This window comes from Neomonachus schauinslandi, chromosome 5 (assembly GCF_002201575.2).
Source record: "Neomonachus schauinslandi chromosome 5, ASM220157v2, whole genome shotgun sequence".
In the NCBI taxonomy this organism is placed as follows: domain Eukaryota; kingdom Metazoa; phylum Chordata; class Mammalia; order Carnivora; family Phocidae; genus Neomonachus; species Neomonachus schauinslandi.
The window spans coordinates 161,539,676-161,555,522 of NC_058407.1; the positions used below are offsets into that span (position 1 = coordinate 161,539,676).

Consider the following 15,847-nt stretch of genomic DNA (forward strand, 5'->3'; position numbering starts at 1 on the left):
ATACTTGGCTTCTACTTAGCAAGTTGGATTATATTTTTATTTGTATAAATTAATTAGCCATTCCAAGTGTGGTAAGTGTGTAGATTTTATTTGGGGTTTCAAATGCTGTATAGTGATGGGTGGACACATCTTAAGTATCATTTATGAGGAATAATCAGATGGCAAAGTGTTTTCACCCATATGCTAACCAGTCAGTATTTAAGTTCTTTGCATATCAACTGTATGTAAACACTGCTTTCTCTTTTGTTCTTGGACATATCTGCGAACAAGAGGTTATAGGCTACTTCTTTCAAGAACTTTCCAATCCCTGTATGGACCACCAAAAAAAAAAAGAAAAAAGAAAGAAAAAATAAGAACTTTTGCTTTTTTAGTACTTTGGTCTAGTAATTGAATAAGTAAATTAGAAAATAAAAATCTCAGCTTACTATTTTATTTAAAATAGTGCTTGAGAAGTAAGCTGAGATTCTTCTGAAGTTTAAAGTTCTTAGATTCTAACAGAAAAACTGATCAGGAGGTCAGTTCTAGGCCTAACCAATTCCAGCCCCAAACACAACCACTAATGGTTATGATGGTGAATCTGCCCTTTAGGTAAGTGTAATGCAAAGATGTCAGTTTCATTCTTCAGTCAAAGCTCGAGCTATATTTGGAAAAGGAAAACCTACCTACTTTTTTAAAGTTTTGTTTTTTCTTTTTCTGAGGGTTTAATTTCAGGAAATCTAGTTTTTATAGTTATGAATTTTAGTGACTTTATCAAACTACCCAGTCTAGTAAACACTGTATTACCCCAGAATATCTTCTGATGTTTATTAAGTTTGTTTCTGTTTTCTAAAATGGTCTTATCTTTTTTTTGTGATTAAAAAATTATTTACTATTTTATATAAGCATCTCAGAATTCCCATAAGGTATATGTGTGAGTTTTATTGTATTGCAAAGAAGTCTGGTATTTATGCTCTGTGCTGTTGTAGAGTTCTACCCTTTGAGCTGCCATAGATTTTCTAAATAGAATTGGTTGCAGCCAGTGCTTTGCATTGGCCTTCAAAGGCCATTCGTAAAAGTATTCTTAGCTCCCAGTGATTACTAATTTCTACCTACGTGGCTCACATTAGAATTTTCTTGGTGGATTAACACTGTTATCCTTTAATCATTGGTAATACTTCTTACCTTAAAGTCTACCTTGTATGGTACCACTAGAGCGTTACTAGCTTTCTTTAGATAAATGTTGCACGCTGTATCTTTTTCCATCCCTATATTTTCATTTTTTTTAGTCCTAGCTTCATGATGTTGAATTTAGTTTTTTTCTTTAGTATAAATTTTAGTTTTTAAATTAGAATATTTAGTCCATTTTCATGTAATGCGATTGTCACTATATTTGGTGTTAGATCTACCATCTTTTGATAAGTTTTCTTTTTGACTCACCAGTTTTGTTCCTTTTTCCATTTTTCTTGCCTTCTCTTGGATTATTATTCAGTTAGTATTTAATATTTTCCCTGTAGTGATTGCCTAGTTACACATTCTTTTACTATCCTTTTTGTGATTGTTACTGTCAATTAATACATACACCCTTGACTTGCTGCAGTCTAATACAAATTATAACTTTCATCACTTCTCCAGTAATGCTGGAACTTTAGTTACTAACTCATTTTGTCTTTTTCCTGCCTTGTTGCATTACTGTTTTACTCATTTATTCTACCTATTATTTTAACACCTGTAAGAAATTATTGTTTTTTTGTAATCAGTATTTATGTGTATTTACTTACATATTTACTGTTGCCATTGCTTTTCGACCCTTCCTGTATTTCCTTGTTTCTTTTTGGAATAGACTGATTTTTCTTTCCATCTGAAGAGTTCCCTCTCCTATTTCTTCTAATGCAAGTGGGCCCATAATGAATTCTTTATAATTTTTTTTTTTTTTAAATTTTTAGAGAGAGAGTGCACATGAGTGGTGGTGGTGGGGAGTGTGGAGAGGGGCAGAGGGAGAGAGAGAATCCCAAACAGGCTCAATGTGGAGCCTGACGTTGGGCGTGATCTCATGACTCTGATATCATGACCTGAGCCTAAATCCAGAGTAAGACGCTTAACTGACTGAGCCACCCAGGCACCCCTATTCTGCCTTTATTTTTAATTTTTTTTTTTTTAAGATTTTATTTATTTATTTGAGAGAGAGAGAATGAGAGAGAGCACATGAGAGGGGGGAGGGTCAGAGGAAGAAGCAGACTCCCTGCCAAGCAGGGAGCCCGGTGCGGGACTCGATCCTGGGACTCCAGGATCATGACCTGAGCCGAAGGCAGTCGCCTAACCAACTGAGCCACCCAGGCGCCCCTGCCTTTATTTTTAAAGGGAACAGTTATTAAGCACCTCATTCTAGGTGGGCATTTTTTTTCCCAGCATTTTCAAGAGGTCATTCTGTTGTCTTATGATTTTTATGATTTCTTTTGAAAATTCAGCTGTTTTATTGTTGCACCTACAAAAGTAATGTGCTTCTTTTCCACTAGCTACTTTTAAAAGTTTCTCTTTGTTTTTGATTATCAACAGTTAAGTATGCTGTATTTGTGTGTGTGTTTTCTGCTTTGGGGTTCACAGAGTTTCATGGATTTATGCGTTGTCTTTTTATCAATTTTGAAATTTTCATAAATGTTGGTTCTTACTCATTCTTTCCTTTTCTTTTGAGGGACACCAGTTACATACTCCATAGACTTTTCCACAATGTCCCTGATTCTCTTTACACTTTTTTTTTTTTTTCCTGTATTTCCTATTTTTCCTTCTGCTTCAGTGTGGATGTATTTTATTGACTGGTTCCAGTTTCTAATCCTCTCTTCTGTTAGGTCTGGTCTGCTGTTAAATCTACCCTTTGAATTTTTAATTTTAGTTATTATACTTTTCAGATCTAGCATTTCAGTTCGATTCTTACAATTACAATTCTCAGGTAAAATTCTTCATTTTTAAAATGTTCTTTCCCGGGGCGCCTGGGTGGCTCAGTCGATTAAGCATCTGCCTTCGCTCAGGTCATGATCCCAGGGTCCTGGGATCGAGGCCCACATCGGGCTCCTGGCTCAGTGAGGAGCCTGCTTCTCCCTCTCCCTCTGCCTCTCTCCCTGCTCATGCTCTCTTTCTGTCTCTCTATCTCTGTGTCTCAAATGAATAAATAAAATCTTTAAAAAAAAATAAAATGTTCTTTCCCCTTTTCTCACCTATTTTTTATTTACTTTTTACCTTTTTTTAAAATAGGGAATTTAAATAACTGTCATTATTATTAAAAGTCTGTTAACTTCATTGGATCATCTGAGCATCTCTTTCTATTGTCTGTTTTTTTCTTTTTGGCTTTTAATTATGTAGATGCTGGGTGTTGTGAATAAAATGAAGCTCCAGATGATACTCGTCTTTTTCAGAGAGGAAATCTCTCCTCCTTTTTGAGTAGGGGCTTATCAACTAATCCTATTAGGGACTGAGCTAATGGTTGAGGTTGTGTTGCTGGGTTGATAAGACGGTTTCCCTCTGGTTTACCTTTACTGCTATCAAGTAGTCATCCCGGGCTTCAAACTGATAGTATAGATTCACAGGGGTGTCTTCCCCTGGTGGCTTCTATACTGTAATCTTTGTTTCTTGAGAATAGTGAGATTACTGAAAATTCCACTTTTTTTTTAAACGATTTTATTTATCTATTTGAGAGAGCACTTGTGCACAAGCAGTGAGGGAGGGGCAAAGGGAGAGGGAGAAGCAGACTCCCTGCTGAGCAGGGAGCCTGACCCCCTGGTGCTCTATCCCAGGACCCTGGGATCATGACCTGAGCCGAAGGCAGATGCTTAACTGACTGAGCCTCCCAGGTGCCCCCCCACTTTTTTTTTTTTTTTAAGATTTTATTCTTAAGTAATCTCCACACCCAACATGGGGGTTAAATTTACAACCCCGAGATCAAGAGTCTCATCTCCACCGACTGAGCCAGCCAGGCACCCCTGAAAATTCCGCTCTAGATTTTCAGGTTTTCAGTTTTGTTTTGAAGCCCTCTCTTTGCAGCTGCAAAATTTGGTAAATGTCCTCAGGGGAAAACCAGCCTTATGTTAAACCCAGCTGTCTTTGACTCTCTTTCACTGCGATATTGGCTCCTTGAGTCTTGCCTTTCCTCTTTTCCAAAAGCTCCTGTGGTTCTTCTGCCTAAGGTCTGGATTCTCATCCTTTTGCCCCAGAATCAACAAATACACTTGGGGCAAAAGTGACTGCAGAATGTCACTTTGTTTCTCTACAGTTCCCCTCTTTTTCCAGAATCCAGGGGCGTCTAGTTGCTTCAGATTTTGTGATGCCTTTATTGATTTTAAAAATGTATCTAGCTTTCCTTGTTCTCAGCAGGAGTGTTGGTCTGCCACAAACTACTCCATTGTATTTAGAAAAGAAAGTCTCCTACCAGTAATGAATTCATGAGAAGAAATTAGTCTTTTAATAATTGTTGTGCTTACTTTATTTTATTTTATTTTTTAAGATTTTATTTATTTATTTGACAGAGAGAGCCAGAGAGCACAAGCGGAGGGAATGGTAGAGGGAGAGGGAGAAGCAGACTCTGCACTTAGCAGGGAGCCCGGTGCGGGGCTCCATCCCAGGCCCCTGTGATCATGACCTGAGCCGAAGGCAGATGCTTAACCATCTGAGCCACCCAGGCGCCCCTGTGCTTACTTTATAGCTGTAGTTCTCAAAGAGTAGTCCTTAGCCACATCATCTGGGAACTTGTTAGGAATGTAGATTTGCAGGCCCTGCCTCTGACCTCCTGAATCAGAAACTCTGGGTTGGGACCCAATGCTCTGTGCTTTAATAAGTCCTCCATGTGATACTAATGCATGCTAAAATTTGAGAACAACTGCTTCGTAAGTTAGTTGTTTTGCTATTTAAATTCTACTTCTACCTTCATTGGGCCCTGGAGAGTGTATATGGGGAAAAAAATGAAAGAAAATGGACTGTGTAGGTACTTTGTTAGTCTTCTGAATAAATAATTTAATAAATTTAGGAAATGTATATTGATTACTCACTCTGTTCCTAACACTGCCATGTGCCTGTGAACATGGAATGGACATGTAAGCAAGCTTTTATAATAGAGTGTATTACAGTAGCTGTATTTATAAAATGCTGTAAGAACCAGAGAGATAGAATTATTCTTAATTCTATCAATGGGAAAAGGGGAGTCAGATGTTATTTGAATGGGGTGAAATTTGAAGGTAGACTAACAGGAGAGTTTTCAAGGCTTGTTCATAAATAAAGTGACCATGTAATTTATTATGCAGAGCGGGTCATTTTTGAGAACCAAAGGGGTGTCTTTATGCTAGGATAGCAGACATAAACCAGACTGTTCTCATGAACTAGGATGTGTGATTACCCAGTGTATAAAGAGCAAGTGATACTGTGAACCCACAGTTCTATGTTAACTTGTGGAAAACTCATTTCTTTCAATTATTTGTTTACAATTACAGTTTACAATTCTTACTGGTTTTATAGTTTCCTAGGACTCCTCTAAACAAACTAGCACAACCTGGGTGGCTTAAAGAGACACAAAGTTATCCTTTCATAGTTCTGGAGGCTAGAAATCTGAAATCAAGGTGTCAGCAGGCCATGTTCTCTCTGAAGGCTGTAGGGAAGATGATTGCTGGCTGTCCTTGTAGTTCCTTGGCTTGCAGCCACATCATTCTGATTTCCACCTCTGGCCAGATGACCTCTGTGTCATTATATCTCTGTGTCTCTCAGGGCCTTTTTATAAGGACGCCAGTTACTGGATTTAGGGCCCACCCTAATCCAGTATGACCTCTTTCTATAATTACATCTGCCTAGAGCTTATTTCCAAATCAGGTTTCATTCACAGTATTGAGTTCAGCCTGTCTTTTGGGGGGCCGCAGTTCAACCCACAACAGATGGTATGGTTTTTATTTTATTCTATTTTAAGGTTTTATTTATTTGAGAGAGAGAGCTAGATAGCGAGAGAGAGCATGAGCGGAGGAGAGGGGCAGAGGGAGGAGGAGGAGAGGGAAACTCCGCGCTGAGCAGGGAGTCCGACTTGGGGCTTGATCTCAGGACTCTGGGAACATGACCTGAGCCGAAGGCAGCTGTTTAACCAACTGAGCCACCCAGGTGCCCCTAGATGGTATGGTTTTAGCAACTTTTGAAAGTTTCTGCAATTTAATGGGATTACATTTTTATTACACAACAATATACTTCTCAGAGGCTTAAAACATAATACAAATACGTATTTCATTGAGCCATCTAACAAATCTGAATAAATACATTTTCAAACCAGGCAGTTGCTTTTTGTATTTCTCATATCTCATAGATGTGTGTGTGTGTATCACTTTGCCCAACCACAGCTGGGTGAGGCTAAGGGTGAAATGGCTGCAGCAAAGCTAAAACTAAGGTGTAACTTTGAGAAAAAGCAACGCTGTTAATGGTTGAAACCACATTATGTACTGCAGTTTGTTGCTAGTGTAAGTGGAGTTAAGAGAGAATATTTGGTCATTTACTTACCGAAGAAACTGACCAGTTGGGGAATTGGCTGCTTCCCTGGAAGAGAGGATAGAGCGTGGTAGGAAGTAGACCAGAGCAGCCAGTTTATTTTTTGCGTGCAAGTTTGAGTTGTTAGCCTGGGAAATGGCATGCTCAGATCAGAGTCATAATTTTACTTATCTGGAGAGGGTGTAGCTTAATACAGTGGAAGATTGTTGTCAAGAACTCACTCTGTAAGAATGCTGCTCTGCTGGCTCTGCTCATTCCAGCAGCACAAACTCGACATTATATTCCATGGGTTTGATTACCGAGTGGAATTATTTGGGCAGGCTAGTGTTTGGATACTTTGTTTTGTTATATTTAACATTGGAACTCTGCCACTGATTCTCAGTGTGATATATTTTTTTTAAAGATTTATTTATTCATTTGAGAGAGAGAGAGAGAGAGTGCGTGAGCCCAGGCGGGGGAGGGGCAGAGGGAGATGGAGAGAGAATCTCAAGCAGACGCCCCGCTGAGCCTGAGGCAGGGCTCGATCTCCCGACCCTGAGATCCTGACCCTAGCCGAAATGAAGAGTCTGATGCTCTGCGGACTGAGCCACCCAGGCACCCCCCTCAGTGTGATATTTACATTCATTTTGGAAGCAATGTATTTAATAATATAAAAGTCAGTGGAATTTGGATATAGATTTTAAATACTGTCTTTGATTAAAACAATGGTGTCTTCATAATATAAAGTCAGGGACTAAAAGATAACATAAAAAGAGTACCTATAAAAAGAAAAAAGATTATATGTCAACTATGCTTCAACTAAAAAAAGATGACGAAAAAACAAGCAAAGAACATGAATAGTTAAATTCTTCAAAGAAGATAGGCTCATGGCCAGTAAATATGTATTAAAGATGTTTAATCTTAAGGACATGCATATTAAAACAATAAATGATTTTTTTTTTGGCCTTTCAGATTGGCAAAATAAAGGCTAATGATGCCTGTTTATGAGTTTGTGGGAAAGTAGAGTCTATCAACACCTTAGGTGGGAATGTAGATGGATACAACCATTTTGTGAAGCCAGTTGGTAGTATATATCAAAATTTAAAATGCACAAACCCTTTGACATTCCGTTTCTGTTTCTAGGAAGCTATTCCCATTTTATGATTGGTCTACTCATATCCTTATCCTGCATATCAGAGATCTACAATTTCTTTTTATTAGTATAATTTCTAAATATGATAAACTACTTCATTGTCCTGTTAAAGTATTTGCCTTTCTTTTTCTAAGTAGGCCTTTTAAAAACTAGATAGAAGTTTCAGTTTATATTTAAATCTGTTTCTTTTTAAATTTTCCTTCAGTTTTTAAGCTTAAATAGCCCTCAGTACTTTAAAAGTTTCATAAATAATTTTAGTTCTTTGTATTTTTCCATTTGTCTTTTAAAAATTTTAACTCTTGGGGCACCTGGGTGGCTTAGTTGTTAAGCGTCCACCTTCGGCTCAGGTCATGATCCCTGCATCCTGGGATTAAGCCCCAGCATGGGGCTCCTTGCTCAGTGGGGAGCCTGCTTCTCCCTCTCTCACTCCCCCGCTTGTGTTCCCTCTTTTGCTGTTTCTCTCTCTGTCAAATAAATAAAACCTTAAAAAAATTTTTCTTAACTCTTTTAAGATACCTGTAATTAATTTGGGAGGGTACCAGGTTGCTGACCAGTTACTCTAGCATTGCTCTCCCCTTCTCCTCCTTCCACTACTACTAAGTTTTTTTTTTTTTTTTAAGATTTTTGTATTATTTATTTATTTGACACAGAGAGAGAGCAAGCGAGGAGGGGGAGCAGGAGAGGGAGAAGCGGGTTCCCCACTGAGCAGGGAGCCCGATGCGGGGCTCAATCCTAGGACCCTGGGATCATGACCTGAGCTGAAGGCAGACGCTTAACCAACTGAGCCACCCAGGTGCCCCAGTTGTTTTATGTATTATATTAGCATTCATTTTGGAGTCAACCTGTTCTGTATCCATTTACCAGTTCTGTTGCTAAGTTCACCCTATTTTAACAAGTTTGTTTAAAAAAAATTAAAATTCAGGGACACCTGGGTGGCTCAGTCAGTTGGGCCTGTGTCTTCGGCTCGGGTCGTGATCCCCGGGGTCCTGGAATTGAGTCCCACTTCGGGCTTCTTACTCTGCGGAGTCCCCCTCTGTTTGTGCTCGCTCTCTGACAAATAAGTAAATAAAATCTTTTTAAAATTTTATTTAAAAAATTAAAATTCAATAACTTAATTTAGAAAACTAAAAAAAAAATCTTGCCTATTTATTATTGCTGAGAAAATAAGGAAAACTTGTCAAGTTCAAAAAAGTTTTTTGTAATTTTATTGTCATTTGTACTAAACTTGAAATTTTTGAAACATTTGCCATTTATGTATTTAATTTTCTCAGTAAAAATTGGCGTGTCTTACCAACTATTTCAGCCTTCTTTGTATCTCAATTTTTATTGTAAACCATATGATTTTCCTGTTACAATATTTCCTAGGTGGTTTTACATTTTGATACTATTGTGAATGAGATCTCTCTTTATATTTTCTATCTTGTTATTGTTAGGCTATTTTCAGAGTTCCATAGATTTCATGTATACCTATTTAGCTTGTTCCACATAAACATAAATTCTTTTATGTAATTTTAAAATTGTTTCTTCATTTTTCATAGTGTTTTCATTTCTTTTTTCAGGCCTTCTAGATACCTAGTTATATCTCCCATACTACACAGCAAGCACCATGAGGACTGAAACTTTACTTTTACTTTTATAAAGTACCTGTCATATAATGTATATCAGTGTATAAATATTTGCTAAATAAATGAGTGATAAGTAGAGAAAGCACTACAAGAATATAGTGACTTGGGTGATGTTTTTATTTTCTTTGTACTTTTTCTTCTTCTTGTCTATATAAGGTTTTTTAGAGTAAGCATCTTATATTTCTGTAAGTGGAGAAAAGCAAATTTAAGGGGAAAAAAAACTTACCTGTAAGTTTTATTTCTTAACTGAGGTCAAAGGACATTTTATCATTTTAGTAGAGTTGATTGAATGTTTCCTATAAATCGCAGCCTTGAGGAGTGATCTATGAGGACATGACGTTGAACCCAAGAATAGGAAGCAGGATTCTCATAAGGAAGATAGTGGGAAGCTCTACAAATTCCACAAAATCTTTTGTTTACCACCACCATAGTCAAGATACAGAATTATTCTGTATCTCCCTCATGCCACCTCTTTATAATCATACTCTATGTTGGTATTCCCCAAGACTGCCCCCAGGTTTGGTAATTTGATAGAAGGACTCATAGGACTCCTGTACTCCTGGCTATGTTTTATACCTAGTGAAAGGATACAAAGCAGGATCAATAAAGGAAAATGGTGCATTGAACAGAGTTTAGAGGATACCAGGCATAAGCTTCCAAGAATCTAATCCCAGTGGAGTTACACAGGGTGTGTTTAATCCCCCACCAACAAATTGTAGCAACATATGTGAGGTGTTTTCTGTTTGGGAAACTCACTTAAGCCTGAATTCCAGGGTTTTTGTTGAAGGTTGGTCAGACAGGCACAACTACGTAGTTCTTCATGACTGACCACAATTAATCCAACTCCAGACCCCCAGAAAGAAAGCGGGTGTTCACCATACATCACACTATTTGCACGAACCATCTAAACAAGTTTGTATAGTGTGGCTTGAAGCTCCAAGAGTACAAAACACAAGGACACTTCCAAGACCTCCATTCCCAGAAGCTGACCAAGAGCCAGTCACATACTAAGCAGGCCCTTCTGAGAATGTGTATGATTTTTTAGCAATTGATCCTACTTGGTTAACTCTTTCCCTACCCTCCCTTGTTAGAGTTAGATAGAGATAAATAATGCTGAGCCAGTGTAGAGGTGAGGGTTGGGGAGGTTGGGGAGGTACTACTTTGGATAGAATGGCCAGGGAAGGCCTTTCTGGAAGTGTGACATGAAAGCTGAGGCCTTCATGATGAGAGAGTAGTCACTATGCAAACAGCAGGGCGCACAGCATTCTAGGCATTGGAACATAAGTGCAAAGGCCCCAAAAAAGACAAATGGGAAGGAGGCCTGTGTTCGTTTTCTGTTGTTGCTATAACATATTGCCACAAATTTAGCAGCTTGCAAGAACATTTATTGTCCCAAAGTTCTGTAAGTCAGAACTCTTGGCTAGCTCAAGTTGGGTACTCTGTTAAGGATCTCAGGAGGTCAGAATTAAGAAGTCAGCCAGCCTGGGCTCTTATCTAGAGGCTGTGGGAAAAATCTGCTTCCAGACATACTCATGCTGGCAGAATTAAGTTCCATGTGGTTATAGCACTGAGGTCTCCATTTCTTTGCTGGCTGTGAGCCAGGGGTCATTGTCTGCTTCTAGAAGCCACCCATATTCCTTGGATTATAGTCTGTCCACCTTCAAAACTGATAGTTCTTTGAATCTGACTTCCCATTCTGCCCTCTTTTTCTTATTTTTACAGGCATACCTTGTTTTATTGTACTTTGTTTTATTGAGTTTCACAAATACTGCATTTTTGTAAATTGAAGGTTTGTAAGGCAACTCTGCATTGAACAAATCTGTTGGCACCATTTTTCCAACAGCATTTGCTCACTTCGTGTTTCTGTGTCACAAGATCTGGTAATTCTTGGGACGCCTGGGTGGCTCAGGCCATTAAGCGGCTGCTTTCGGCTCAGGTCATGATCCTGGGGTCTTGGGATCGAGCCCCACATCGGGCTCCCTGCTCAGCGGAGAGCCTGTTTCTCCCTCTCCATCTGCCTGTCACTCTGCCTACTTGTGCTCTCTCTCTGTCAAATAAATAAATAAAATCTTTAAAAAAAAAAAAAAAAGATCTGGTAATTCTTGTAATATTTCAAATGTTTTCATTATTATTTGTTATGGTATCTGTGATCAGTGATTACAACTCGCTGAAAGCTCAGATGGTTAGCAGTTTTTAGCAATGAAGTATTTTTTTTAGCAATAAAGATATCTTTAAAGTGTGTACTTTTTTTTTTTAGATATAATACTATTAAACACTTTTAGACTATAGTATAGTGTAAACCTAATGTTTATGTGCACTGGGAAACCAAAACATTTATTTGACTCACTTTTTTTTTTTTTTTAAAGATTTTATTTATTTATTTGACAGAGAGAGAGGCAGCGAGAGAGGGAACACAAGCAAGGGGAGTGTGAGAGGGAGAAGCAGGCTTCCCGCGGAGCAGGGAGCCCGATGCGGGGCTCGATCTCAGGACCCTGGGATCATGACCTGAGCCGAAGGCAGACGCTTAACGACTGAGCCACCCAGGTGCCCCTATTTGACTCACTTTATTGTGACATTTGCTTTATTGTGGTTGTCTGGGACCCAGCCTTCAAGATCTCCAAGATATGCCTATATTTTATTTATTCATTCATTCATTCATTTATTATTTAAAAAAGATTTTTTTTTTAAAGATTTTATTTATTTATTTGACAGAGAGAGATATAGCGAGAGCAGGAACATAAGCAGGGGGAGTGGGAGAGGGAGAAGCAGGCTTCCCGCCGAGCAGGGAGCCCGATGTGGGACTCGATCCCAGGACCCTGGGATCATGACCTGAGCCGGAGGCAGACGCTTAATGACTGAGCCACCCAGGCGCCCCTTAAAAAAAGATTTTATTTATTCATTTTTGAGAGAGAGACAGACAGAGCACAAGCAGGGGGAGGGGCAGAAGAAGAGGGAGAAGCAGATGCCCCCTGAGCTGGGAGCTCGACATGGGGCTCTATCCCAGGATCTGGAGATCGTGACCTGAGCCAAACGCAGACACTTAACCATTTGAGCCATCCAGGTGCCCCTATACCTGTATTTTAAAAACAACTTTATTGAGGTATATCATTCACATATAGAACTCAGCTATTTAAAGGTCAGGCAATTCAGTGGCAACCATCATGACAGCCAACTTCAGAATGTTTTCATTATCTCAAAAAGAAACCTCATACTCTTTAGCTATCTCCTTTATTCCTATCCTCTCCCCCTTAGTCCTAAGCAACTGCTAATCTGCTTTCTGTCTGTAGATTTACCTGTTCTGGATGTTCACATGAAGGGGATCATATAATATGTGGTCTTTTATCACTGGCTTCTTTCACTTAGCATAATGTTTTCAGGGTTGATCTTGTTGTGGCGTATATTGGTACTTAATTCCTTTTTATGACCAAGTGATACCCCATTGTATGGATATACTGCAATTTGTTTATACATTTATCAGTTGATGGACATTTGGGTTATTTCCACCTTTTGGCTATTGTGGATAATGTTGTTATAAACACTTGTTACAGGGGTGCCTGGGTGGCTCAGTCGGTTAAGCGTCTGCCTTCAGCTCAGGTCATGATCCCAGGGTCCTGGGATTGAACCCCACGTTGGTCTCCCTGTTTGGCAGGGAGTCTGCTTCTCCCTCTCCCTCTGCCCCACCACCCTCCGCCATGCTCGTGCTTGATATAGTCACATTTGTCTATTTTTCCTTTTGTTGCTTATGCTACTTTCGGTTTCATATCCAAGAAATTGTTGCCAAATCCAATGTCATGAAGTTTTTTTTCTAGGAGTTTTATAGTTTCATGTGTTACATTTAGGTCTTTAATCCAATATTAGTCCTTTCTGAAAGTGTTCTTTATATTATTGAGAAGGAAATAAGAAGTGTTTTCTTTAGTATGACTGTCAGGACGGATGGGCCTGCCTTCCTTCCTCCCTCCCTTCCTTCTTTCCTTCCAGATTTTAAGTAATCCCTACACCCAGTGTGGGGCTCAAACCCACAACCCCGAGATCAAGATCACATGCTCCACCAACCGAGCCAGCCAGGTATCCCAGGAACTTGTTATATTTAAACTCTTCTTCCCTCTCTGCCTTCCTTCCCTCCATTATAGCTTGAAGATTATGGACTCACATTTTGTTTTAGATTTTTATTTATTTATTTGACAGAGAGACAGCGAGAGAGGGAACACAAGCAGGGGGAGTGGGAGAGGGAGAAGCAGGCTTCCCGCGGAGGAGGGAGCTCAATGATGCAGGGCTCCATCCCAGGTCCCTGGGATCATGACCTGAGCCGAAGGCAGACACTTAACGACTGAGCCACCCAGGCGCCCCTGGACTCACATTTTTTTCTTAATTGCTGTGGTAATAGAAGAATGATAGTGAATTCATTTGCAATATCACTTTCTTATTTACTTGATTAGCAGGAAGAAGATGAGCCTTAAGTCTGAACGCCGAGGAATTCATGTGGATCAGTCAGAGCTCCTTTGCAAGAAAGGATGTGGTTACTATGGCAACCCTGCTTGGCAGGGTTTCTGCTCCAAGTGCTGGAGGGAAGAGTACCACAAAGCAAGGCAGAAGCAGATTCAGGAGGATTGGGAACTGGCAGAGCGGTAAAAGGACTTAAATAGGGGTGGTTTAACTGTGATATGATTGGATATACAGTTCTGTCACTGTCAAAATCCATTTTTCTCTCCTGTTGTGAGCTGTCAGCAAGTCAGCTTAATATTAAGAGAAATGAAATTTTTTACCCTTTTCTTCTCAGTCAGCATTTAATGAATAGCTTTCAGTGTTTACTTCATTTTCATCTTTATTCCTTTAATTATTTTGTGTTTAGAGTGTGTTAGTCTGAGTTCTCTAATATAGATAATAGGCTTCTTGGACTAGAAGAATGCATATACACATACTTCATAGTGAAGGTCACCTGAGGTAATATCTGTCATGTCCCTAGCACAGGACTCGGCACATGGCTCTCATCAAGCATCATTTTCCTCATTCTTTTAATAGATTCAGCATGGCATCTGACATGGTGATAAACACAAAAGTAGAAACTTGTTGATTTGTATACCTGGCCCTTGCATTTTGGAAACTTAACCTTTTCTTAAAAATGGGGTTTGTTAGTGAAAAATAGTTTATATTATCCAGAAATATGATTATGGTAAAAAGTAAAAGATGGAATGGCTGGTGAGCATAGGGATGAATAAAATACCATGCATGATGTTAATCTTTTGCCAAAACATCCTAGGAACAGTAAAACTTCTCCATAAAAGAAAGTCAGACTGAACTCTGACAGCTTTTGCTAGTTTTTTTTATATTTAATCAGCCATAGTTGTTGAGTGACCACTTTGCTCGCATTTGTGGTGAACTCAGAATTATAATGCATGCTCACTGCTTTCAGTAACTCTATGGTCAAAGACAGGAAATGTAGACATAGAACGTTAACTATTTCATCCTGTTTCCCACTGATATTCTCAGTAGCTGATCCTATTTCATGAAGAAAGTGGAGGTCACTAGGCATGAATTCCCTTAGCTTTCTTCCCTCTCCACAGCAAAATGTGCTAATATCTTTATGTTAACTTCTGTTTTGTCTCAGAGGGAGGTGTGTCCCTATTCCACTTTCAGACTAACACTTCTGCCTGTGATTTCCTTGCTGTTTCTTACTGCTTCCATTTGTGACCTTGCTTGAGATTTCCTATAGCACTGTTTCTCAAATTTGAACAAGCATGAAAATCACCTGGAAAGCTTATAAAAAGAGGTATCACTGGACCTCACTGCAGAGTCTCTGACTTGAGTAGGGTGGGAGTGAGGTCTGAGAATTTGGATTTCTAACAAGTTCCCAGGTGATGCTGCTGGGATCACCATATAGAGCCATTGTTCTATGGACAGCCTTTGAGATTTAGTATAAATACCTCAAATTCAGCTCGTCCTAGGCCAGATTTGTTTTTATTTATTCTAATCCTCAATCCCAACGTTTCCTCCTACCTACCCTTCTTCCTGTATCAATTAATGACATCACTGTTTTATTCAGTTGGCTAAAAAACATTGGAATCATTCTTAACTTCTCCCACACTCTCTAAAACTAATTGGGCGATAAGTAGAACTTATTCCAGCTCAGAGAAGTCTTTTGAATTTTACCCTTTCTTAGTTTCCTGGTCTTTATTTTCTTTCACTTAAATCTTTGTATAATATAGTCTTTTTTTTTTTTTTAAGATTTTATTTATTTATATGACAGAGAGAGATATAGCAAGAGAGGGAACACAAGCAGGGGGAGTGGGAGAGGGAGAAGCAGACTCCCCACTGAGCAGGGAGCCCGATGCGGGGCTCGATCCCGGGACCCTGGGATCATGACCCAAGCTGAAGGCAGACACTTAACGACTGAGCCACCCAGGCGCCCATGTATAATATACTCTTAATTATTGCCCCTCAAGTTATCACATAGCTACCTGCATTATTTTTCTAAAGCACAGATCTGATAATGGTAATTTATTGGATTTACAGTCATTCTTGGTTCTGCACCATGTGGTGAAATCTAAGATTATAATGGACTTGGCTGTCAAAGTTTCTTACCATCTGGTCACACCATCAATGACTTTGCTTA

The 15,847-nt window shown here is 39.2% G+C and overlaps 1 protein-coding gene across 7 annotated transcripts in view; it reads left to right on the top strand.

The window, feature by feature from the left end:
* The window catches only part of RABGEF1 (RAB guanine nucleotide exchange factor 1), a 59,805-nt gene that overhangs the window by 6,787 nt on the left and 37,171 nt on the right, over nt 1-15,847 (top strand). For 5 of the 7 annotated variants that reach the window (XM_021700632.2, XM_021700636.2, XM_044915694.1 and 2 more), the window contains exon 2: nt 13,674-13,862. In XM_021700632.2, coding sequence (XP_021556307.1) covers nt 13,684-13,862 — 179 coding nt within the window. In that variant the 5' untranslated portion in view covers nt 13,674-13,683. Of the gene's footprint in view, nt 1-11,773; nt 11,782-13,673; nt 13,863-15,847 lie in introns of those variants that run through there. The other 2 variants (XM_021700635.1, XM_021700634.2) reach the window with 2 other exon arrangements.